Source organism: Pantherophis guttatus, chromosome 4, assembly GCF_059756535.1.
Source record: "Pantherophis guttatus breed Tessera chromosome 4, ASM5975653v1, whole genome shotgun sequence".
In the NCBI taxonomy this organism is placed as follows: Eukaryota; Metazoa; Chordata; class Lepidosauria; order Squamata; family Colubridae; genus Pantherophis; species Pantherophis guttatus.
Window position 1 is genome coordinate 27,578,926 of NC_142066.1, and position 27,106 is coordinate 27,606,031.

The following is a 27,106-nucleotide window of genomic DNA, read 5'->3' on the forward strand; positions in this document are numbered from 1 at the left end:
AAAAATAATAATCCCCAGAAGCACTCGAGCAACATCCGGCGGAAATACTCGAGACTTTTATTTTTAAGAAGCCATAGTTTTTTATTTTTTGGTTTTAAGCGGGAATACAAAGCCGTGCGTCAGGCGCCAGAAAGGGTTTAAGACGAAGGAAATGACGTTCCAAGGAGCATCCGAGACTTTCCGTAGGAATCCGAAACTTTCCTAGAGAGGCAGACTTTCCCGTGGGCTTCTGAGATGATGCAGGGCAGGGGACTAGGGAGCGGGGAAAGCCAGCCGCTTCACGAAAGGCATTCCGGAGATAGCCGAGAATTTCCGTTCACATCCGAAGCAGTCACCGGAAGTTGCCGAACTCCCAGAGAAGGCGCTGTTGAGGCCTACTGCGTGAGGAGGACCTGGACTGGCAGGCGCCACCACCGTGCAACCGTAGCTAGGCCAGATCAAGGGACGTCCTCCTCCCCAGCCATGTCGGACTTCGACGAATTCGAGCGGCAGCTAAATGAAAACAAACAGGGTAAGCAAGCAAATCGGCCGGGTTCAACCCCAGAAAAAGAAGTAAGAAGTGGCGGCGGCGGCAACTCTTCCCCTTTCACAGCTGGCCGTTCCGTTTCTTCACACCGCTGGCTTTCGGCGCGGCCCATCGGCTGGCCCCGTTTAAGAGAAGGGCTGGGAATCCTCGTGCGCCCGGCCGCAGCCTCTTCTTTCCCATCCCCCTCCCTCCGCCTAATTTGGCGCGAGTCTGAAGTGGTTCGTGGTGGGGGGGGGGGAAGGAGCGAGGCCTCGCGCCCCGAGACCGTTGGCGGCCGAGTGCGCGGCGTGCGTTTAAAAATGGCGAGGGGGGAGGGGAAGGAAAGGTGAGGGGGGGGGGGAAAGAAAGCCCTCAGTTTTTCGGGAGTGGGTTTTCCCCCCCCCCCCAGAGTTGGAGAATGCACGTGGTGGGCCCCCTCCCCTTCCCGGAGCCGAGCAGCGGGTAGTCAAGGCCGGCACTTGGGCAGGGCGGAAGAAAGGCGAGCCGCGGAGCGTGCTTTGGTTAGCTGCAAGTTGGGCGAAATCTGCTCAGCCTCTTTCCTCGGGCGCCATGGTGGAAGGGGGAAGCGACTGGGCGGCCTGGCTTCCTAGACCTAGGCGCCCGGGGGAAGCTGCTTCTCAGCGTTGCTAAGGCCATGTGGCCTGACGGCTCCGCTGTAACAGGATCCCAGAGTTGGAAGGGACCCTGGAGGTTTTCTAGTCCAACCCCCTGCTCAGGCAGGAGAAGCTGTAGCATTTCAGACAAAGGGTTGTCCAATCTCTTCTTCAGATTCTCCAGTTTTATACGAAGAATATGACGTTACAACAAAAAATGGTTCCTACCTTTGGATTGTAAATTGAGGACTAGCGACATGACTAGGCCCACATTTGCCCAGCAGGGGGTTGAATGTGTGGGACTGCATCTACCATGGCACAACTATTATTTTGCACCAGGAATAAACTGGATAGTTCATGCCTCACCTTGGGGCTGTCCTACCACAATTAGAATAACAGTGCTTTCCTTAGCCACAGCATATCATATCAATTCCAACCTGATTTACACAACAGAAATCTCTGGGGATTCCCCTCTGAATCCCCAGGTCTGAGGAGATTTCAGATGGGGGGGGGTGTACCTTCTCTTAGTTGGAGATGCCAGAGATTTAAACTTAAAAAAAATTGTACAATACAGATAGTTCTCGACTAATGACTACAATTGAGGCCAAAATTTCCGTTAAGGCAGTTGTTAAATGAGTTTTTCCTCATTTATGACCTTTTTTTTTTTTTTGCCACAGTTAAGCATATCACTGTAGTTGTGAAGTGATTCTGGCTTCCGCCATTGATTTTGCTTGTTGGAAGATGGCTGGGAAGGTTACAAATGGTGATCGCATGACCTCAGGACAATGCAAAGATCATTGATTGTAGCCTAATCCAAATATTTTGATTGATACAAGGAAAGCCTACTGTAGGATATTATATAGTGTTTTCTGAAAGGATATACACGTTGTATACAAGTAACCTTTGTCTTACACCCATTCATTTATGGCCATTCTGAGTGTTAATATCATTGAAAATTGGCCATATGTCATTTTTTTCAGTGGCACTGAAACTTGGAATGGTCACTAAATGAATGGTTGTAAGTTGAAGATTTCTTGTATACAACATGTATATGCTTCTTCCAGAAAACACTGCACAATATCTTAGCAGTAGGGGTTTCCTTGTATCTATCAAAATATTTGGATTAGGCTACAATACTTTGTTCCTGATTTTATTTCCTACTGACAATACCTATTTCCATTTGGTGGGAATCACAATAATTCACAGGCTCCTAAGCCAAATTTGTTGTCATCCATTGCCTGTTTGCTAGCAGTGAAGCAAAAGATAGGCTGTAGTTCTAAGAATACAAATTATTCATGTTCTACTTTTCCATAGTATAATTCAGAGGTTGCCTCCCATCTCCAGAATGGATTTCCTTTGAAATAAATTAGTTCCACCCTTTCTGAAAATACAAACATCCATGGGTTTTTTTAGAAATTCGCCCATTTTTTAAAACGGGGGGCTGTATTGGATATCTTGGGTATACCAAATGGAAGAAATCTGGGTCCTTGTTTAAGCTTTCTTGATAGTGAAACCAAGGCATAAGAATGTTTAGTACTGCAGGTCTAATGATAACACTGGACCTACTGGTAGTTTGGATTATATGACTAATATCTAGAAATAGAAGATAAGGCATATTGTTCTTTAAAAATGATGTTGTTTAAAGATCCTTAGTTAAAATTGAAGCTTCCCTGTTTTCACTTCCATTAGATCTTTCTGGTTTGCATGAATGTTTTCAACATAGAAATTTCTATACTGTATACTTGTTACCAATGAATCTTAAAACAGTCTCATTAGCCACACAAATAATGTTCTTGTTATAAAACATTGTTTGTGTCCAGCACAGCTGCATCAGTCTTCTCCAGTCTCCAAAACAGTTCTTTGTTTAAGATCTATTGTTTTGTATCTAATTCAGTTCCATATCCTATAGTAGATCTTGTAGTAGTTCAGAACTATTAGAATGCTGTGTTAGTTTTGTCAAATAACATCCTGCATTCTTGCAATTATAGCTATTGCTATATTTTAGAAGCAGACAGCATATCATTTGATGCACTTTTCCTCATGTTTTACTTTGTTTTTTTATGTAGTGTTCGTATCTAGAAGTCTCAAAAATCTGGGCAGAATTATGCTCAGATTTTCCTCAGTGTTTTTAAAATAGAAAACAGACTACTTGGTTTTGATTTTTAAAGAAATTAATTAAATTGTTGACACCATATTTTATTTAGATTACCTCATTTTTTTTGCTTCTTGGGAATATGTTGCAAAAATCTCATGGAAAATAAGTTTATGTGTCTCAAGGTATGCATCAAAGGTTTCCAAATTGCACTATACAAACATTCTGCTTGCTCGATGTGGAGATAAACTTTAAGATAGTTGTGTGCTGTATTAATGTTGAGAAATTCTAAAACAATCTTGTCTCTATTTCTCCCTTTTGATCCATTTGTTGTTGCCATTTTCCAGGGGCAATTAAGATAATTCCAGATGGTTATACAACAGACATGATCCAATCATGGTATCAATTTCTTCTTGGCAATGTTTATTTTCTTCAATATTCTCCTTTGAAAGCCAAAAAAACACCAGCTCACTGTTTTAGGGAAATGAAATGGTTTGCGGCAACCAGAGATATGTTCTCTGTTCCGAAGCAACAGCTGGATGGCTCATTGTGTTCTATCCTGTTGCCTTTAGAACGTGATAAAGAGAATCGTCATCGTAAACGCAGTCACAGTCGCTCACGGAGTCGTGACAGGAAACGTCGCAGTCGTAGCCGTGACAGGCGCAACAGGGATCAGCGCAGTGTTTCACGAGATCGCAGGAGGCGCAGGTATAGATCCTCAACAAGATAGTTTTATACCGAGTAGAGAATCTTAGGCAAAGCCTCAAAACATGGATCCTTTTGCCATTCAAGAATTGTGCAGAATAGCAATTTTTCTAAAAACTAAATTTACAGAAACAGATTTTTTTACATTGTTTGAGACAAGAATAATAATATTGTTTAATCAGATTACTAAAGACCAAAAGTCAATAATTTTTGTAATTTTGGCAAGTAGAGCTATTAATTATAATTGGAAATTAATGATTATTCAGTTATTCTGCTGAAACTAAATTTGTTAGGAAAGTGTGTTCAAGGATCGCCAAAATGAAAGTAGTTACATCAGAGGTATATGAGAACATGCTGAAATTGCATGTAGGCAGTATGCTCTTATGTCCTGTATCCTTTCTAGTGTTGCCAACTGTTTTGCCTCTGCATATTGGGTGAGTTGGGAAATTAAGAATTTTTTGTAAAATGTGGGATTGAAAGCCTAACAAACTGCTTTACAATTACATTTCTAATTTTCTCTTCCTTGTTTTAAATTTCTGTTTCCTTGGCCAGCAGGACTATTGTAGTCTTTTGCTGCATCTTTACCTTATATATGACATATAAGATGACCTACAAGGTCCCTTGCAATTCTGTTATGTTGTATGTGATTGAAACAGCTTTATTAATCTGTTTTAAAACCCTGGAATATTATCATTATTAGCAATAGCACTTAGACTTCTACTGCTTCACAGTGCTTTTACAGCCCTCTCTAAGCAGTTTACAGAGTCAACATATTGCCCCCAACAATCTGGAACCTTATTTTACTAACCTTGGAAGGATGGAAGGCTAAGTCAACCGTGAACCTGATGAGATTGGATCTGTTAAATTGCAGGCAGCTGGCAGGCAGCAAAAGTAGCCTGCAGTACTGCATTCTAACCACTGCGCCACTGCGGTTTGATTATTGATAATCAAAACACTCTTCTCTTTACTGATTAATATCTGGCATCCAATGTCCTTAGTGATGAATACACATGACTTAGGTATTTGTGCCTGGGCACTTTTTAAATCCAGTTAGAAATGTTATATGCCACAATAATAAATGAATAAAGTTCTTTCTGGAACGTCTTTTCTTAGCAATGGCACTTATAAGTGCTTTACAGTGCTTTACAGCCCTCTCTAAGCGGTTTACAGAGTCAGCATATTGCCTCCAACAATTTGGGTCCTCATTTTACCCACCTTGGAAGAATGGAAGGCTGAGTCAGCCTTGAACCTGGTGAGATTTGAACTGCCAAATTGCAGACAGACAGCAGTCGGAAGAAGTAGCCTGCAGTACTGCACTCTAACCACTGTGCCACCATGACTTAGACTGCTCATTTGTGTACCTAGGTTGCACCTCTGCTCATGGATGCAAGATTGACAATGTTATTAAATTAATCATTGTTATTAAATATCTATGAATGTTTTTCTGGGATTGCTTTAAATAGGAAAGGACACAAACCCATTTCATTTTTGTTTTTCAGATCTCCTCTAAGCCTGTCAGGTCCTCTAAGGTGAGCATTGGCAGTTCTTCCTGGTGCTGGCAGGGGCAACGAAAAGCCATAGGAGGCTTCACTAAAAAAAACAAACCCTAAAATTAAGGGAAACAATGCAGGAATCGGAATTCAGTGTAGGGATTGTTGCATTATAAACATTGGCCCTGGATATTAAGAAATATCCCAATGGGAATAAACATAGACTTAAGTAGGAATTCATCTTAATTTTAAAACTACAGTAAATTAAATATGTTTTTTTTTCTTTCTTCCAACTAACCTTTTACTCTTGATCCCTACTATAGCCGTTCTCCTCGGCATGAGAAGAAGAAGAAAATCCGCAAGTATTGGGATGTCCCTCCTCCAGGTTTTGAGCACATTACACCCATGCAGTATAAAGCCATGCAGGGTAGGCTCCTCTTTGCTTAAGTCACCTTGATTCAATCTCTCTCTCTCTCGTAACAGATTTTTGTCCCTTCCATAGCAGTTTGAATCATGTGTAGGTCAGTAAATAGAGAATAAATGGCCCTACTAACCAGTTGGATTATTGCACATCCACCTTGAGTAGCTTCCCCTAGTATCTCATCTATGTCTCCTCAAAACACGTCTCACCAGTCTCTGTAAGACTTGCTGTTGAGTTAACATCCATGGATTTGACTATCAATATAGTCATTATAGTCAATCTTTACCCATTGGTGGGTAAAGATTTTCCATCTCATATTCTTTTTGCCAGTCTTTGGATGTTTGTGACTTGAGTTACAATAATTATAGTTATGGCCCTTCCATCATATTACAAACCGTACATAAAAATACCATAATGAGAATTTAAAATGGGGGTAATAATTGATTACATTGATAAGCTGCCTGGCTATCAGCAACTCTGGACAGTTTGTAAATTGTTAAAAAGATTTAAAAACTAGAAATACTGAAACTGTAGAAAACAGAAGAACTGAGATGGCAAGCAAAATAAACTTGGATGGGAACAAGGAAAAAGGAAAAGGACATCAGTTGTCCTTGCCTGGGTGAACAATCATGTCTAATATATTATTTCTGAAATGTACCTATGTGCCATAATCCCACAAGTGTGCATAGGAGCTAAAATGGTATGTCAAACTGTAAATCCTATTAAATTGAAGACATATCTGCTACTTCCTGCAAGTCATAGCCACAAAATTAATTGTGATTTAAGAACAAGCACGTTTTTAACTGGATTTAAAACTACTGGATTTTATTAACCACAAAGCTTAACCTAGAGGTTGTTCTGTGGTTTATGTGACAGAACATCTAGCTTTTACTAATGATAGACCAAATCCATATTTATTTTTGGCTGCTGTTTTTTCAGCAGCAGAGCTGTGTAATATTATTAATCTTAAATCCAGATTGGCAGCTCTGTGGCTATGCTGCTTAGAAGGGAGAGGCAGGGAGCATGAGTGAACTAGTTTGATATGGTTAAGGTGCTGACCTGGAAATCAGAAAACTTGAGTTCTAATCCTACCTTAGGCATGAAAGCTGACTGGATGATTTTGGATCATTCACTCTCAACCCAACCCACCTCACACGGTTGTTGGGAAAATAGGAGGAAGAAATATTAAGTATTTTGGCTGCCTTCAGTTTCTTATAAAGTAATAAAGGTGGGATAAAAATCTACTAAATAAATACATGAACACATGATTTTAAAGACATAAATGGTACTGAAAACACTCAGCCTAGGAGTTCCCCAATTTGACCTTATAACAGCTGTATAAAATCCGTGTAGGGGTCAGAATGTTCTGTTTCAATTTGGGAATATTTTTCCTATATCTGGTACATTTTGGGCTGATGGTTTACTGTGGATAATGGAAAAAGATAGCTGTGGTCTTTGCTGGTGAATAGCTAGATATTTTTTACTGATGAAATAAAATTAACCCATTAAGTGTTTTGAAAAGTATTTGGATTGCTTCTTCTCTTCACCATTCCATATATGTTTTAATAACACCTTAATTCTCACTGTTGCCGCAGATTGTTTAGGGCTCTTCAAAATGTTCTGACTCCAGAATAAGCTATTCTGAATGTTTTGGAAGTGCTCTATTTTCAAAACAGATCTATTTTAAGCCACTTCTGTAACACACAAAATAGGGCTGTTTGGGGTTGGCATGTTTCATAATGGAACATTTTGCACATCCTTAATTCTGTGTATTTATATCATCAAGACTTTCCCAAAATATAATGTTTTTATCAGGAAAATCGGAGCTAGTAACTTTCAATATACTTTTTTTTTTTTCATTTCTAGCTGCGGGACAAATTCCAGCTACAGCTCTACTACCAACCATGACTCCAGATGGGCTGGCAGTAACACCTACACCTGTGCCTGTAGTTGGCAGTCAAATGACGCGACAAGCTCGACGTCTCTATGTTGGCAATATCCCTTTTGGAATCACTGAGGTACTTGTTAGCTCATTCTGTTATCTCTGCTCAGCCTTGAAACTTTCGGCTGCAACAAGTGCTCAATTTCAGTGACACCACCAGAAAAAGCAGCCTGGTCTAGTATTTGTTTGTTCTTTTTTATTTTTAAAGAGATGGGGGTAAGAATGGAAATGGGAGTGCCTCACTACCCAGAGGAATTCTACCACTTCCAGTCTTATTTTGCCATTTTTGGATCAAAACTATATATTTGACCTTTTGTCATTGAATTTGAGGAGTTGCAAAGGGAATATTGAAAGTTTAAGTTGGAAGAGCCAACTGAACCTCGTTAAATGCAGCCATATATTATGACTTGGCATCTTAATGACTCGTATTTGATAGTTACAAACTTTTGGAGTACTGTCTCTGGTGTTTTTCATCAATGAATCACATGAAATGAATTTTTGCTTTCCCTGAACTGGTACCTTCCAGATATACTGATAGGAATTCAGACCAACAATGTTGATCAAATGTAAATATCAACCGTAGAAGACCAATTTAGAAGATGCCCCGAGAAGAGATACTATATTAAACTGAGCATTGAGTCAGTGAGTTGCTCAGTTTAATATAGTATCTCTTCTCGGGGCATCTTTTAAATTTGTCTTCTATGGTTGATATTTACATTTGATCAACATTGTTGGTCTGAAGCGGTGAATTATGGTTTAGACATTCAAATATGGGAATGGGGCATTATTATTTCATTTCATTAAATTTGTTATGGCTGCTACTCCACTAGACTCTGGGTAGCATTATATTTTATTTGCAGTCCTGACTAGCTCAGTGGTGCTTATATCAAATAGAGGGAGATGTATTAAAATCTAAATGACCGGAGAAATAAATATGGTTGCTTGTTATTTAATTATCCCTACCAAAAAGAAAAAAAAGACCAAAGAGTTTTCCATTTCTCTTTAAGTGAATAATGTATGGGACTGCAATCCTCATAGCTTCACAGTTTGCTACCATCATAGCAGGCAAGTAGGAAATGTTGTTTTGTAATCTATTTGTGGTCCAGGTTGCCATTCCAGCTTGTATCATACATCTACTCTTTGCATCTCTTTCCGTGATTCCAATAGGAAGCAATGATGGATTTCTTCAATGCCCAGATGCGCCTTGGTGGCCTTACTCAGGCTCCTGGTAATCCTGTCTTGGCTGTGCAAATTAACCAGGATAAGAACTTTGCTTTTCTGGAGGTGAGTTTATAGTGACTCAGGACAGATTTAAAACACCAGTGATTTACTCGCACGATTATGATTCTGGACAAATCAAAGGAAATGCATAAAACCGTTTGTTTCATGTAGACTTATTGAATGTTCAAAATATAACAGTTGGTCCATATTCGTGAGTTCTAAAGCTTGGCTGTGTATAAGGCTCTATAAAAGTTATATGAGCCATGGTGGTGCAGTTATTATAGTGCAGTACTGCAGGCTGCTTCTGCTGACTGCCGGCTGCCTGTAATTTGGCAGTTCAAATCTCACCAGGCTCAAGGTTGACTCAGCCTTCCATCCTTCCGAGGTGGGTAAAATGAGGACCCAAATTGTTGGGGGCAATATGCTGACTCTGTAAACCGCTAGAGAGGGCTGGAAAGCACTGTGAAGCGGTATATGAGACTATTATCTTTTTTGTCTATGTTTTATTGTGATCTTAGGCCACAACTGTAAGGTTGATGGTGTAAGGTTAATTCAGCCTGCTGCAGGTTAATAAATTTAATTCAAAGGCTAAATTCAGTTTTTAGAAAAGATTTCCATAGACTAATGTGATAGTAGGAGAGGAAACATTTACAATAGTATTTTATGCAAATGCTGAAAAACCAGATGAAAAGGTATTCATTCTTTTCCAATATATGAAATAGAAAAGCCAGGAGACAGAGGGATTGACCTTTATTGGATGCAGGACATTTTAGAAATAGTGCCTTGCTTATTTGTTCAGTTGACAAATTCTTTCAATAGCATTGTTTTCTAGAATTTGGGATTTGAACACTCCAATTGTGTTGCAAAATTGTTTCATTATTTCATTATTCTAATTAAAGGCATCTCTTGCTGATGCTACCCTTTGCATTTAAAACATGGAATTTGTACAAACAGGAAAAAAGTTAACATGAAATAGATTGTATGTCATGAATTAATGGACAGGAGGTAGAAGTAAAAAGTGAAATGAATGACTTGTAGAAACAAACCCAGCGCTCTTGCCCCCCCGAAAATAAATAGTTTTGTCAACCTTAAAGGTGAAGAAGTTGAATTGTTTGGAACCTTAATCTTGATAAACATGAATATGCATTTAAATATGAGTTATCTGCCCAAGAATATGGTGAAAAAAATTGTAATCTTCTAAAATGTTTGTTAGAAAAAAAATGCTAGATATGAGGTATTAGTTATGTTTGTGGATAAATGCATAAATCCCCACTTCAGTCAGAGCATGTCTCCTTTGGTGTAAAAATAATAGCTTCCTTATTCTAAGTATTCTACAAACCCGAAGATTATTGGTGAGAATTTCATTCCTTGTAAATTTTGCAAGACATGTAAAGAGTCTACTATTTTCATAATTGGCACTGATCATCTAATCTCATAAGCCTAGAATTTAATTAGAGATGCCTATTTTGCTTCTTGGTCCTGAGTAGCAGCCATATATTTTTTAAGAGACAATGACACTGATTTTCCCCATTCCCCCCTCCCTCCCCCTTTTCTCTGCTCCAGTTCCGTTCTGTGGATGAAACTACACAGGCCATGGCTTTTGATGGGATCATTTTCCAGGGACAGTCATTGAAGATCAGACGCCCCCATGATTATCAACCACTTCCTGGCATGTCTGAAAACCCATCAGTTTATGTGCCAGGTGGGTTTATCAGACTTTTGGTGAATAAAAAAATGATGATAATATAATATACAAGGAGGGGAAAATTTAACAATGTTGTATGCAGCGTATGGATAATTTCATATATTTTCCTGCCATGTCGACCCGCTTCCTTCTTGTAGGTGTCGTTTCCACAGTGGTCCCAGATTCTGCTCATAAACTGTTCATTGGGGGTCTGCCAAACTATCTTAATGATGATCAGGTCAGTCTTGGAATATGACACAATTCAGGATAACGTGGGCAAGCGCTTCATTCTCCAATCTCCTTAATTTTTAACCAGCTGGGACATGTTTCATACTCAGTGTAATTCTTTGTTAAAGCCAATTAATAGCCAGTTTTATCCAGTCTTTTATGGGAAATCCTTCTGAAGTATTTACTAATTTTAATAACCTTACAAAAACCAGATAAATCTTTAAAAACTAGTTTAATTCTTCACAATACCATGTGACTATGAAGATTTGGTTATTATTTGATATGATGACAATTGTTGACATTGTTTCTTCTTTCTCCATCAGGTCAAGGAGTTGCTGACTTCCTTTGGGCCCCTGAAGGCTTTCAACCTGGTGAAGGACAGTGCCACTGGCCTGTCAAAAGGTTATGCCTTCTGTGAATATGTGGACATCAATGTCACAGACCAGGTAGGGCCAGCCTCCCTTGTTCATCCTCTTTTCATTTTTGCTCTGCAGCGGCCCGCCGATCTTCCCGTGGGATGAGGGGGGTTCTTTGTCCTTTGAGCAGGTGGGGTGTTTTTTTCTCTCCTCCCCTCTAGGGGGTGCCAGCTTTTCTCTCCTTTACAGCACAGCTGCTGACTTAGCGGCAGACACCATCGAGTTAGTGTTCTGATCACTTCTGCTTTTTGTTCCCCCCAAAAAAACAACAACTCTCCCCGAATGTTAGTCGGAGAAGGCTTCGGCCTTTTTGCGAAGACCCTGGCCGCCGTGCCCGACCGAGAGCCGGTAAGAAGCCCTCCCCTCACCAGTCAGGGAAGAGCCGGGTCCGTAGTGCATTTCACCCATTTCCCTACCCCCCGGTAAATTCTCTGTTCTGCACCCCTAATAACTATGTTTCCTTTCTCCCGCTGTGCTTTGTGTTACAGCGGGAGGAGGAGGAACAGGCCCGTAACCAGCAGACATGCTTGCTAACTCCAGTGGGAGTTATAAAATGCAAGTACTGACATTTATAGTTTAACAATAAAACAGGAAAAGCACCCCAGATTCCCCTTGCCCCGTTGGAGAGGGGGGACCTGTGGTGGAGAGGAAACACCCCACAATTCCCAATAAGGTTCAGAGCGTGTCGGTGGTAACTTTGCATGCAGAGCATAGGCTCTTGTTTTTGGGTTGATCTCCATCAGGGTTATGCATGTGTTTCTTTGTAATTGAGTGCCATTATTAGTATTATGGATACATGTTTTTTTTTATATATTCTCCCCCACACCTGCTTCCTCCCATACAGTCTTTCTTCCCACATGCTACTTGGGAAGTGTGTGTTTTCCCATGCTCTCCCTTCCCCTCCTTTGGTCTCTCTGCATCAAGGAGAAAGCTATGAGTTTTTAGCAAAAGCTAAAATCTTGGATGAGATCCAAAATCAGATTGTAAATCTGAGAGCAATGAATATTTACCTCTCTTAACTTCCTAGGCCACCAACCTCGAAAATGGGTTTCATAGATTAAGAAGACAACAATATTACAAAAAGAGTAACAGTAGCCCTAAGAAAGTATACAAAATACATTTTCTGTGTTATTCCCAGGCCAAAGGGGCCTGTCAAACACCCTAACCTGGGAAAAGAGCCAAGGTTTTAGAGTTCACTTGAAGGTGGGTCAGGTGAAAGCTGTATGAATTTTGGGAGGGATCCTGTTCTAAAGGGTAGGTTCAGTAACTGAAAGTTCATTTCCTGCAAAATAACTTTGCTTGATCAGTGGAACCCAAAGCAAGCCAAATCTGATTATAGAGAACAAATAGATGCTATAAGAGATGGATGGCCCCTCAGATACAACCTATGCCATTAGGGTTAATAACTAGCATCTTGAATTGCACCAGGGAGTTTACTGATAATCAGTCCAGCTCATAAAGCAAAGAGATTTGTTATAGGGGCATAATGTCTGCCCATCATGACTGCAGAGTGGACCATTTGTAGCTTCTTAATGATTAATCATTAAGAGCAGCCTCGTATAGTGCAAGCTGTAATAGTCTACTCACTAGGTAGTCAAGGCATGTGTGACTGTGAGGAGAGCTTCATGATTCGGAAACAGGTGCATCCGAACCAAAACTTGTGCAAAGACCTTCCTGCTTACAGTGGCTACCTGCTCCTTAAACCGGAATTGCAAATCCAGGAAGACCCCCATATTGTGCACCAATCCAGAAAGGGATAGTGTGATCCCATTCAGAATCAAACATGCCTAGAACTAGGAGAGTCCAAATATCTACAATCCTTGATGGGATTGAGTTTGATATGTTTCTCCACAGAGATTCCAGACACCAGGATAAACTAATTTGCTTTGTTGAGATGCACAACTGAATATCATCCATGTATTAATATAGGGGTTCCCAACCTTTTCTATACCCCACACATCTAGAATGCTTCTGATATGTTCTCGCATCCCTTACAAAAATAAATAATTATATGCATATAATTTGTATATAATTATGCACATACACTATGATTTTGAAACTTCTAAACCCAAGTTTTCACACCCCCTGGAATATCATCTCGCATCCCAGGTTGGGAACCCCTGTATTAATAGTAGGAGTGAAAGTGTTCAGCTCAATGATACACCACAAGTTGCAGGCTTTGAAAAGGCTAACAGGATTTTCTATTTTTTTTAATATTAAAATATATATAATATAATATATTAGAAAGCAGTACAGCTTGCTCGAACCTCAGGTAATTTACTTTTGGTTAGATATTAAGATAAATGCCCTAAATGTAAAAATAATTCTAGAGAGACATTGGGCCCAAGAAAGCCATAGGTGTAGCATATGGATCATTCTAAGGTTGCCATCTATTTGCTATTTGTAATGCAGTAGAAAGACATTGATTACATGGAGAACATTTTTTAAAGTAATTTCAGTTACATTTACATTAAATGCTACCAATAATCCCAATTTGACTCTTGCTTCAAGAAATCCTCTGAAGAAGCAAGTATCTGAAAAACTATTAAATAAAGTTTATTTTTAGCGAACCTAATACAGAACTTGATCGAGAGATACTTGATTCTTTAGGAGACTTTAGACTTTATTATATACTCCAGATTCTTAAATGTATAGCTCAAGTTATAACTTCCATTTTGCCCCTACAGTTTTAAGAAGTGTTTATTAAGTTGTCTCCTTGGATGAGATTTTAAATGAGGTCTTCTACCTCTAATTGGAAACTGCCGCATCAACCCATTCTAACTAGACAAATATATAATTGTACCAAACATTGGCATAATAACCATTTTTAAAACTGTCCTTTTCCCTCTCTTGATTCTGTGTCTTTTACTTCCTCTAAAAACAAGTTTCTAGAAAAAATTTTCTGAGAAAATTAGATACTGAAAATTTGTGCCCACGTGTATATTTTGAAGTTACACAGTCATGAATACAAGTTCTAGATTATAACTTGAATTATTTTGGCCAAGTTGTAGTTTCATATGTATTTTGCTCCATCCCTGACTGAACCAGCCCTTCATCCACTGGATTCTTCTGTGTGGAAAAGGATTAGTAAATTTGCTTGCCAGCTTTTTACTTAACTGATAACTGTGAAATGTGCATTCTTTCATAAACCTCAGTTTTTGTATTATAGCTGGGAAATGATTTGGCCTCATAATCTTGCTTCTGAAATTGGTCTGTGTGGAAAACAAATTCTCAGTATTGTAAAACCTGATATTAAATTCTTTATTGGGGCTGGACTGGTAAGATGTAAACTCCCAAAGCATGACAACCTAAAATCAGTGGAATTCTCATTCTGAAAAGTATGTGGTCTCATCTGCATCCTTTTAGAATTTTCTGTCTTTGTTGGCAACATTTGGCTGAGGCTGAAATCTCACCTTTGCTCTTCTCCTTCATGCAGACAGTCTTGTTGACTCATCTTAATCCCTTCCAACAAGATATATTTTTTAAAAACATGCTGATTTTGAGGCCCGGCAGGTAAATAACTAAATGTGGTATTAAATCCAAGAGCAGTGCAGTTCAGGTAGGAATCTGGTGGGGAGGGGGCATAAAAGAAGCTACTTTCTGTGTATGAATGTGTGGATGTTTAGAGCCTGGGGCAGAGGGGTGTGTGGTTGGTGGCCTCAGAGGCTCAAGTTTTGAAGTGTCTGGATTCACTTTTGTTTTGCCCTCGCAGGCCATCGCGGGGTTGAATGGCATGCAGTTGGGCGACAAGAAACTATTGGTGCAGAGAGCCAGCGTGGGAGCCAAGAATGCTACTCTGGTGAGGAAGGGATTGGGATGAGGGAGAAATTGTACCAAAAAACAACCTTTCCAGGATGTATTTGCAGGTTCTGTTTCTGAAAGTTAGAAGATTGGTCTTATCAATACTATCGAATGCCAGTGGTTGCAGGCATAGGGGAACTACTTGCATCTTGCCTTGCTTAATGAGAAAGAAGCAATATCAAGCCAACAAGGTTCCGAAGCCTTTTAGGTTATCCTGAAAATAAATGTGCATGAGGTAGGGAAAATTCTTCAAATTTGGAACAGCTGTGACTGTTTTATGTCACCCTTGGCTTGGCAATATCAAAACATCTTTAGTGGCTCTGGGTTTCAGACGAAACAGAATCCAAATGAGAGAGACAAGGCTGGTGTGTGTTGCCTTCTTTCTCTCCTCCTCTACCCAGAGGCTCCCAGAGCAGCTGTCCTGCTGGCTTGACTGTCCCCATTGTCTTTCCAGCACTTTCACTCCCTCCCTTCAGCTGCTGCCACTAATTTCTGAATGAGTATTCCAGGAAGCTTCATGATATTCTAAAAGACTTTTGTTCAGATGGTGAACGGCCTTTTTAGTTTTCATAAAGGTCTCTTTAGTGCATAGGCTTTATTTTCTGTACTTCTGGTACATAGGAGCTGTAATAATAAAATGTTTGCATCACATTTATTTCTGAATCCAATTCTTATTTTTATATTAAACCTATCTAGCCAGATATGCACATGGACCCAGGATAATTTGAAACCTAAAATGAAATAGTAATACCTGTAGAAATAAATAGGGTCTTTATAAAGACATAAGCGCTGGCATGATTAGCTGATGCATTGAAGCCATATATTAGAAGCATAGGGCATGAAGCTGATTTCTGGTAATCTAAAAAACCAAATTCCAAAGTAACCAGTATCAGTACCCAAAGAATTATAGTATATATCCAAAAGTTATTACATTTTTGAGAATCAGAAGTTGTTATGCCTGCTTTGCTTATTTCTACCAGTCATAAACATAAATTGGCTATTTTGTTGACAGAGAAGTAACACTTTCCAGAGTTTCAGATTTGGGGACTTGATTTTAAAATAGTATTATAGTAGCTGTTTGGTATTTTTGAGATTGAAGAAACAGATACTCTGAATTCTTCCAGAAAATAAAATCAAAGCTTGTAAAGAAAAAAATACTGAATTTTGGTGTGTGTTTGGAAATGATAATTTAAATGGTTGTGTCACTGAATTCCTCTGTGGCTTTCTCTCCTCTCTTGCTGCCCCTCCAGAGTACAATAAACCAGACCCCAGTGACCTTACAGGTACCGGGTCTAATGAGTTCACAAGTACAGATGGGTGGTCATCCAACTGAGGTGCTGTGCCTCATGAATATGGTATTACCTGAGGAGCTCCTGGATGATGAGGAATATGAAGAGATTGTTGAGGATGTCCGGGATGAGTGTAGCAAGTATGGTGTTGTCAAATCCATTGAAATCCCCCGGCCTGTTGATGGAGTTGAGGTGCCTGGCTGTGGAAAGGTACGTAATGGTTGTAGGGGTGGCAGGATGGGAATGGTGTTTTAGAAAATGAAGAAGCTATTGCTCAATTAATATAGAATGCTTCTGTTCTTATTTGGCTCCATGAGCTCTAAGGTATACATGGGACATAGAAGGGCTTAATCAGATGGCTCTGCTCTAAAGCACAAACCTATCTACTACGGAATGAAGAGGTTGAATCATGGGGATCCAAATAGGATTTCATTAAAAGAGTGGCTTAGTGTTCAAGAATGGCTTTATGTTTTTTGCCTTTGCAGAAACTTCTGGTATCCCATCTCTATAAAGTAAATGGAAAAGGCAGTGGGGTTTTTGTTAAGTAAGCCATTTGCTTCTGACTGGTCAAAAGTGGTTTTTATTTTGAAAAAGACAACTGAATTGATTTTTTGAGGAAAAACGAGACCTTTCGCTTCCTATCATGGAAGCTTCATCAGTTGTATTGGATCTTCACAGACACTGGGTATTTCCTGGTGATCTTACATGCATGTACTAAGCACATCAGAACCCGCTTAGTTGTTACACATTGGCTAGGTGCTGTTTGTTTTAAATCAGCAAGTGTAAAACTGAGTAGCTTTAAGAATAAGGTGATCAGTTCATAAAGGTAGCTATCTACAAATTTAGTATGGTAAGTAAATTAGACTAGATGCATGGAAGAAACATTTCATGAGAATCAGATTACAATAAAAGTACAGCTGCTTCAGTTTATTTTCCTATTCACACTCTTATATGTATGATCTGGGCCACATTTGAATCCTTTGTCAATTTTTTAAAATGTACCACAAATTATTTTCTCTTTTATTCCCTCACTCTTCTTGTAGATATTTGTGGAGTTCACATCTGTCTTTGACTGTCAGAAGGCCATGCAAGGCCTCACTGGACGCAAGTTTGCAAACCGGGTCGTTGTGACCAAGTACTGCGATCCTGACTCCTATCATCGCCGAGACTTCTGGTAGCCCAGCCCTTGAACCAACCTTGAGGGGTTTTTGTGGAGGCAGGGGCAACTCGCTGGCCGGAGAGGCTCCTTTAGCAGCATAGTCTGTTTATATTTCATGGCCAAAATCTGTATTCCCCCCTCCCCCTTTCCATTTATCCCAGTTCCTTCCTTTTCTAAACCTACCATCAGCCCACCCACCCATGCCCCCCACTGGTTTCCCAATGATGGTTACGCTGTAGTAGAAATGTTGTCTCTTATCCCATTTTCCCCTCCCACCTTTCTCTGTGATGTTTCAGATTTTTTGCTAAAAGGAGTTTTGCTGTCAAAACAGTGGGCCTGTTTTTTTGTTGTATTTTCCTTTCTTCTACGCTGTGTGTATGGACAACTATTTCTCTAGTGTTGTCTCTCATAATTAAACATTTTTTTTCCAATTCCCTGGTGTCATTGGGGCAACTTCCTCAATTTTAAATCTCTGATTGTAAGATGTCATGGTTGTCCTGAAGGTGCTTTTTCAGGAGGCAACTGGACTTTTTTGTTTTTGCTTTTGAAGACGTTTCGCTTCTCATCCAAGAAGCTTCTTCAGCTCTGACAGGATGGTAGGGAAGGAAAGGATTTATATTCCTTGCAGGCAGCTGGTCATTTGCATCCTTTTAGAGGGTTGTTGAAGAAAAAGGATGAGAAGTGAAACGTCTTCAAAAGCAAAAACAAGAAAGTTCAGTTGCCTCCTGAAAAAGCACCTTTGGGATAAACTAAGAAAACTAAGTTTAACATGTTTTTCAAAGGGAAATTTTTCAACAAAGATGCTAACAGTATCAAAACCTATCAGTAATCTATAGGTAATGCTTAATGATGGTTAGTGGGATCAGAATTTGTCGCTAAATGCCATAAATGCAGTCACATGACTGCCACTTAGTTCTGTCACTTCTGTTAGCTGGCATTAAGTGCAACATCAAGTGATCACCATTTGCAACTTCCTGCTGGGTTCCCCATTGTCTTTGTCAGAAGCTGGCAGTGAAGATTGCAAATAGCAATCATGTTACCATAGGATGTTGCAATGTCATAATTGCAAGATAGGCACCAAGCACCTGGATCATGATCACAAGATTGTGGGGATGCTTTGAGGGTTGCAATTATGCGAATCAGTTGTAAGTATCATGCGCAACTTTGGTCGCTGAACAAATGATCATTAAAGGAGAACTACCTGTATAAGTGTAATGCTGGTTGAATCTTAAGAACAGAAGATGGAAGTTACTATTTTTACTTAGGCTATCTACCATCTTTGAGTTCTACTAGAAGAATTCTGCACACTGCTGTAATGTAGACATTGACAAATCTGTGACTACAGATTTCTCAGATGCTGTTTTTGTGGAACTATATTTGGGTGCAAATAGCTTGTATTCCTTAATGCAGTGTTGTACACTGCTCAAAAAAATAAAGGGAACACAAGCAGAAGACATCCGAGATCTGAATGAATGAAATAGCCTTATTAAATTAAATACTTTGTTCGTTACATACAGTAGTTTTGTGTTCCCTTTAGTAGTTTGAGCCGTGTATAAACTACTGTATGTAAAGAACAAAGTATTTAATAATGTCTTCTGCTTGTGTTCCCTTTATTTTTTTGAGCAGTATATTTGTAGAAAATGTTGCACAAGCATCAGTTCCAATGGTTTAAAGTGCAGGAAGCTGAGCTTTTGGTAACCTTGAGCAGAATGAAATTCCAGTACATGGTACTCTGGATCTATAAACTTTCCAAAAGTCTTGATTTTCATTCAACTCCTTTCCACAAAACTTTCTTCCCCTTAAGAGGTACAGGTACATACTTAAAACTGGTCAATTCATGCTAACAACTTTATCCTGAGGAATTGCTGAATAAGCCTTCCAACATTTCTATGGCAATACTTCACTGCCTAATATAACGGTGGCCCATATCAATGACTAACAATAGAAATAATGAAATTAGCATGATCTGCTACATAATCAGGTTGCAAGGATTAAACTATATTTGCTGCAGAATTTGTGGTTATTACTGAATTCTGATTTATTTAGCAACATGCCACTATAGTTTATGTAAAGCTTTTCTAAAACTGTTGCCTCGGCTAAAAAAAAATTGAGCTTAGAGCTTGTTCACAAAACTTAAATAGAATAGTAAATTAAAGGTTATAATGCTCAGTGGAGCTTAGTAATGTATTGGAATGTGTACAACTGCAGCATGATCCTTGAAAATTCCCAACAGGGACTGATGCAAACATTTGCAATTACTCTGCCTCCAAAATACCAATGCTTACATATGAAGTAACTAGTAACTAATATAACTAATTAAAAACTTAGTTGACCTTTCTCAGTATTTGCAATCTTTAAAATTAATGAACTACTGAATTTAGTCAGCCTGATTAAATGTGTGCTCATATTAATATTAGATATTAAATTTACCTTAATGGGGAATTTCATGTTGCTATGATTATTTCAAAGTGTCTTTACTGAGTTTGGCTTTGCTTCTGTGAACCTAGAAATGGGAAAACAGGAAAATAGCTTCCATAGCTTCTTAATTTTATACTCTAACATCTGGTATTACTATAAGGCAAGCTACTTAGATCTGTTACTGGATAGACTTTATATAATCATATAAATTTATTTTCTAATATATATTACAAGTACATCCACAAATAGTATATTGTAGGTAATTGCTTAAAATTAGGAGTAGATTAGTATAGACAGATACTCTTACTACAATTTTAAGGAGAAAAAGTTTTCTTGAAGAACATAACAGTTTCAAATAGGAAAGCTAGACAAGTTGATCAGCTGAGAATTATAGATGGGCAAATATATTTCTTGCTGCACAGTAACAAAGTAATGGGAAATGCTTACCTTTTAAGGCCTGTAACTGCTAAAGTAACAGCACATTTAAGCTATTAAATATCTCTAAAGCAATGGAATTTTAACATGCATTTTCTTTTCTTTCTTGTTTTTCTTAAATATATTTTATTACATTATTTTTTATTCTGCCGTTTAAGAAGATCAGAATAGGAAAAATGTCTCCCCAAATGTTATCCTTGCAGGCACACAAATGTGAAACAGAAATAAGAGAAAAATCTAATCTTCTGGACTAATGTTAATCACTATGTCTAACAGATAGGTAGCCAAGATTAAAGCTACAATTGCTATAGCCTAGAAGCACAAAATTTATACTGGCCAATGACTTTAAAGAAACCCTAGGGACAAATAAGTATATCTTACACAAATATCAGGAATTACTGAAAAGGATCTTCTCTGTGGCTGTGGTTTGGAATTTCTATCCAAGGGAAGCTTTATCTCGGCAGGTTTTCACAACACGCCTTCCCTTTTAACAAACCTTAAATGTATGATGTTGACATTCATCTCCCTGACATCAGTATCTATCCCTTTTCAGTGAATGGGATTAATTATTGTGGGTTTGTTACTTGTTAGGATTGTACCTTCAGTATTTAGCTGGAATGGGAGATGATTAATAATGTTGCTTGATCTTTTATTTGCTTTAGATTTCTCAAAAAATTAGTATTTTTAGATAGGGCTCTGAGCTTTTAACAAAATATCTAAAGCAGAGAATTCCATTGTATTGTTTTCTATGTATATATGCTTAACAAGATCCTTTATAATCACTCCAGCTATATCATTCTTTTGTATGTGCCTAGTTTGTAGAATTTCATACACAACAGGAAAACTTCTATTCAACCAGTGTTCTCCAGCTTCAATAAACATATTTTTGTAGTCAATCAGACTGTTGGATTTGGGGGTGGGGGGGATTGTATGCTACCACTTAACATGCCAAATGGGGTGACTCTTATGGGTTGGGTACAAACTAATGTTAACAATAAACTGAGTTTTCTTTACATTTAATGGAAAATTTGCTGAATCTGTAAGATAAAAATAAAAGATTCAGAGTTGATTTGAAATAGTCTCTTGCCTTTATCAAAATATTGCATTTATAGGTACAGGCAGAAGATGGGAGTCAAGACATGGTTTATTTTTTTCCTCATGGAACCAGTCCCAAACTTACCTTTATATCAATATCATGCAGAAAATTCTAGTGCTGTTCCTTTAAAATTTAGGTGATTTGGGATTGGCTACTGTTCATCGCAGGCCACATTTCTGATTGGTGTTCCCCTGGGGTGGGGCTCGCCACTTGAGCAAGCAGGTACCAATCTTAATAAATTGGGGTTTGGGAAGAAGTGCAGTACAACCACAGGAACAACTACCACTCTTACTGGAGCGACCCTTCATTGCAAGTAGCTATGCTTTCTGACTTCTTGCAAATTCGCACAATGCCATTTTCGTTTATTAAACATTTGGCAAGGTTTGCCGTGGAGGAAACTACTGAAATTAATGTTTTAGTGTTTGATTCTTGTTTCGATTGTAGTGAAGTAAAAGTGTTGCTATTTCTGAGATTCTTGGGTGGTGGTGGTTAAAAATAGGGGTTCCCCCCCCGCCAACCAGAATGCTTACATATGAAGAAATGAAAAGTAAGATTTTTATGCGCAATTTAACGTGAAACGTTTAATTTGCGCATAAAAATATTACTTTTCATTTCTTCATATGTAAATTAAACGTGAAACGTTTATTTTTTTAAAAAATCTATATTACCAAATTCTACCCTTTGCATTTTGTTCCCTCCCTTTGTGGTTTGTTTCGTTTCGTTTCGTTTGGTCTCAGCTCATTTTGGCTCCGTCCAATTGTCTCTCCGATGCGGGAAGTACCGGCCTCTCAACATGGAGAAAGATGAGGGCGGAAATGGGCACCCCCCTGGAGGCGGAAGCTGAGGCCAAGTCGGCTTCCGCTTCCGATTTGTGCGGGCCGTCCTCCCGGCGACGCTGCTGCTGCTGCCGCCGCCGCTAGTGCCGCATCTACCCCGCGGGCTTGAGAGGGGCCGAAAGCCTTCGGAAGGGCCATAGAGTCCTGGTGCGGTAGAGCGGCCCTCCCTTGGCTCAGATTTCTCTGCATTGCCTGGGAGACGGGGAAGAGAGCCCGAGGTGGGGTGGTGGGGGTGGGGGGTGTCTTCAGACTGGGGTCTGGCCGAGGTTTTCCACGGGGACGAAGCTTGAACTGGCTGCTCTCCTCCATTCTGCCCCCCCCCCGCCCGTGACTCCTGACCCTGCGAAGCCTTTTCCCCTGGAGAACTGGCCTCCCTGACCTCCTTGCCTTTGTGACCTTTGAACCCAGTCCGTGCTGGCTTCTCTCCCAGAGGCTCCCATTCTTTTCGGTTTCTCCTTCCCTCCGAGGAGCAGGTCTGTGGCTCCGCTCCCGACTTTCACCTGACGTTTCTGCTTTTTTTTTTTCTCTCTCTCTGTGCCCGGTTCCGTCTCTGTTTGAAAACGAAGCTTACTTACTTCTCCTGGTCTGCCCAAGATTCCCCCGGTTTTTAAAGGAGGGCGCCGGCTATGCCCCCTGGCTGGGGGAAGTGGGGAGGCTGAAACGCTTACCAGGGACCCTGGGGGGAGGGAGGAGGGGGGCTCCAGTGGTGGTGTGGCTGTTGGTGTGAGCCCCAACCTTTCTGCGGCCTGGAAGACCGAAATTTCCCTTACGCTATCCAGGTAAGTAAAACTGCCATTGGCAGGTCAAGGTATGAACAGGAGAGAGTGGAGGCTGAGAAAAGGAATTGACTTTCTATAATGCGTGTGTGGACAGTGTGTCTCAACTCCCGTTTCCTGTTGGCTGGAGGTTGTTCTTTCAGTTCTGAGAGCTGATCTCGGAAAGGAACTCACAAAAGACAGGTGTGTATCCAGGAGGAGAAGGAACCCGCTCCGATAAGGATGAATTTAGGCCAATATTTGGTATGGAAGACAAATTATACTAGTGCCAAATACTTGGGAAGGAACCAAGAGGATTTTATTTTTGATTGAAATGAAAGAATTTATATCAGTGAACCTCCAGCAAATTTGATAGTGCAAGTTAAGTTTTAAAGCAGCATTTCTTTCCACCTCTGAATAGTCTATCAGTCCATTTCATTTTATTCTCCATTTGTATTACACATTCTAATGTGCTCCGTTCTCATAAATCATCATTTATGAGAACGGAGCACATTAGAATGTGTAATACAAATGGAGAATAAAATGAAATGGACTGATAGACTATTCAGAGGTGGAAAGAAATGCTGCTTCATGCTATAAATCCATTATTACAATGTGTTTTGATAGTAATTGCTACCTTTTGATAGCTTTGAATATAGATTAGAACAGCCTGTCAGGGGTTATTAATCAATACAGTTTTTAGTTGAATGTCTGTATTCAGAGATAGTATGGCATATCATTGATAAAACAGATGCTCTTCAAAAACCCCAGCCTTCTGTATTACTTCCGTATTAATTCCCCAGAGTTACATGGCTGTCCACTGCTGAAAAACGATAAGCACAGATGCATTATTAGTCAATTTAATTAAAAAGGTTAAGTAACTATTATTATTGCATTTGCTATTTTTCTTTCAGAACCCCAAGGTGAAATATATGTTCTCTCACTCCCCTATGTTTTCATAACAACCTTGTAATTTTGATGAAGATATGAGGTTTAAAATAATACACAACCTTTATGGCTAACGGAAAATTTGAACCCGAGTTTTTCCTCAGGTTTCCACACACTTATTCACCTGTCCAAAATATGTTCCAGCTATAGTATATATGAACATTATTTCTTGTTTGCCTCCTTTACTTTTAGCCTGGCCTGATTTGGAAATACATTAGGTAAAAGAGAAGTACGGCTACTCCTTGACTTGCAGCAGTTCATTCAAAGTTACAGCGGCACTGAAAAAAGTGACTTATAACCATTTTTCACACACATGACTGTTGCAGCATCCCCATGGTCACATGATTTACATTCAGATGCTTGACAACTGAGTCACATTTATGATCGCTGTAGTGTCCTGGGGTCATGTGGTCCCCTTTTGTGACCTTCTGACCAGCAAAGTCAATGGGTTAAAGTTCTCTTAACAACCATGTTACTAACTTAACACCTATAGTGATTCAATTAACAATTGTGGCAAAAGAGGTCATAAAATGGGGCAAAACTCATTTAACAAATGTTTCACTTAGCAATATAAATTTTGGGCTCAATTGTGGTTGTAACTCACAGACTACCTGTACACTACCAGCCTAAAATGCCTTTGCTTCCAAAATTCCTCCTTGCAATTTCAGTTTCAAGAAAAGAGAGGAAGTTAGAAAGTAAGAGAGCTTCTTTCTCCTTGTGTTCAGGTTGTTTGAGAGAATTATATATTCTCTCAGTGGCTATCTTACCTAGAGTCAGTTTTGTCAGTGACCTTCAGGGTTCTGTGGTCTCTAAGTCTCTTAGAGCAGGGATCTCCAACCTTGGCAACTTTAAGACTTGTGGACTTCAACTCCCAGAGTTCCTCAGCCAGGTTTGCAGCAAAGCTGGCTAAGGAACTCTGGGAGTTGCAGTCCACAAGTCTTAAAAGTTGCCAAGGTTGGAAACTCCTGTCTCACAGTACATGACTTAGCTTTGTTTCATGCAAATTTGGAACATAATGGAATGAGGCAACAGCTGTGATACTTAGGTAATGGACAATGAAAAATGTAAAAAAAAAAAAAACTGCTAGAAGAACATAAGAAATTATTTTCATTAAATCTTCAAGTTAGAAATGTTTTAGAATCCTCAATCATTTCTTGTATGACAGCTGGGAATCACTTCTGCAACGTTGACTTAGAAGTGTAATTGTACATCCAGACTGCATAGTTAGTCTACTTCATTTTTGTGGACTTAGTTGTGTTTCATGTGTGCTCAACCTTCACTAAGTCACGTAAAACTAATTTGCTATATAATCATGACTAGCTGATGGATGATAAGAGTTGAGAGGGTGGAGCAGGCAGAATTTTGAAAGGTTTTTTTTAAAAAAAATTGTTTTAAGGAAAAGTTTTAAAATATTTCATTTTTAGGAGTAAGTATTATAATGAATGAATTTGCAAGGCAACAAATTAAGCCTACACTAACAATATTATCACAGAATAGTATTATATCAAACATATTGCACAAGTTCATACTACTTTTCACTAGTTTTTCCCAACACAATATCTTCCAACTCTCTTAAGGAAAGTAAGAGATGGAATCTTTGGCATCTGAAGGCTCCCCAGCTGGGAAAGAATGGGGTTGGGAGATCATCAAAACTGCCTGGGTTTTGTAACTTAATGAATATTTACTGCCTCTTTTATTCTTCTCTCTTCCGACCAAAGATTAAATATATGTTATTAACAGTAATTGTTCTTTCCAATAATCAATTTTAATTTCTTTATTTTGGAATTCCTTGAGATTTCTAGAGAAAATGTACACTTTTTCTGCATTTTTTTGGATTGTCAGTGATTTCAGGATGTAGAAATTATTCCATCAAGGCAGAAGAGAGAGCCACTATGTATGAGATATGAAAAGGAAAGCAGCAAACGGGGCTGCCTTATTTTAATTTTTCCTACTTTGGTGCCTTCAAAATATGGTAGACTACAGCTCCCCTAGTGCCCAGTTCACAGTCTTTCCCAACAGTTTACTTGTGAACATGGCTGTTTCATGTAGCTGTCATGTATTGTAGCTATAGTATTGTGTTTGGATCTTTGTCTAACTCACTTTTGAAGTTAAGCAAGTAAGAGAACAAATTTCATGTTAGTAGGAATCATTCTGTTCTGGATCTGATGCCTGTTAAGTGCATTTACATTTTCTCCAGTACGGGAGGTATTTCCTTCTCCATGCTATAGGCAGAGTTTTGCATTTTAAAAATGCATCTTAAGCATTTTAAAGAACATGCTTCCTCTTCTGGTTGCTTTGTTTTCTGTTTTTTTTTTTTATTGCAAAAGTTTTACAATTACATTTTCACCCCATTTTCCCACCCCCAGCCCCACCCCAAGCTCCCCAACCTAACCCTCCCAACCCCCCCTAACCCTCCCCTCCCCCCCGGACTTCCATAGAATGTACTCCCATCAAAATCCCCTTTATATAAAACTTGAACCCCTCCATCCCCCATATAATTTTTCATCTTCACAAAATTCAAATATTTCTATCTTAATATAATACTGTCATTGAAAAGCTATTTGATACTTCCTAATTTGATATTTGTTCTGCACATAATCTATCCACTTTTTCCATTCCCATTCATAAGTCTCTTGTGAGCGGTCTTTTAGATATGCTGAAATCTTCGCCATCTCTGCAAAGCTGGCCATCTTCAAAGTCCATTCCTCGATAGTGGGCAAAATTTCATTTTTCCAATATTTACCTATCAATAATCTCGCTGCTGTTATCATATACAATTTCAACTTTGTTTCATCCAATGTATAACCCTTAACTATACCCAATAAAAACAATTGTGGAGAAAATTGAATTTTTTTCTTCAAAACATTCTGCATGACCCACCAAATTTTTATCCAAAAAGCCTTAACTTTCTTACAAGTCCACCAAACATGATAATATGTAGCATCTAAACAGTCACATCTCCAACATTTTGGCTGAACATTAGGGTACATACACGATAATTTCTTAGGATCTAAATGCCATCTATAAAACATTTTATAAAAATTTTCCCTC

At 39.1% G+C, this 27,106-nt stretch overlaps 1 protein-coding gene across 1 annotated transcript; it reads left to right on the forward strand.

The window, feature by feature from the left end:
- Positions 1 to 30: 30 nt before the first annotated feature.
- U2AF2 (U2 small nuclear RNA auxiliary factor 2) lies at positions 31 to 17,998 on the forward strand. The gene is made up of 12 exons (XM_034419583.3): positions 31 to 511; positions 3,784 to 3,919; positions 5,416 to 5,445; positions 5,730 to 5,833; positions 7,694 to 7,845; positions 8,937 to 9,053; positions 10,554 to 10,692; positions 10,833 to 10,912; positions 11,226 to 11,348; positions 15,031 to 15,117; positions 16,370 to 16,618; positions 17,452 to 17,998. Exons 1-12 carry the CDS (start codon positions 235 to 237, stop codon positions 17,584 to 17,586), a joined length of 1,629 nt encoding a protein of 542 aa, XP_034275474.1. The 5' UTR covers positions 31 to 234; the 3' UTR covers positions 17,587 to 17,998.
- Positions 17,999 to 27,106: the final 9,108 nt, after the last annotated feature.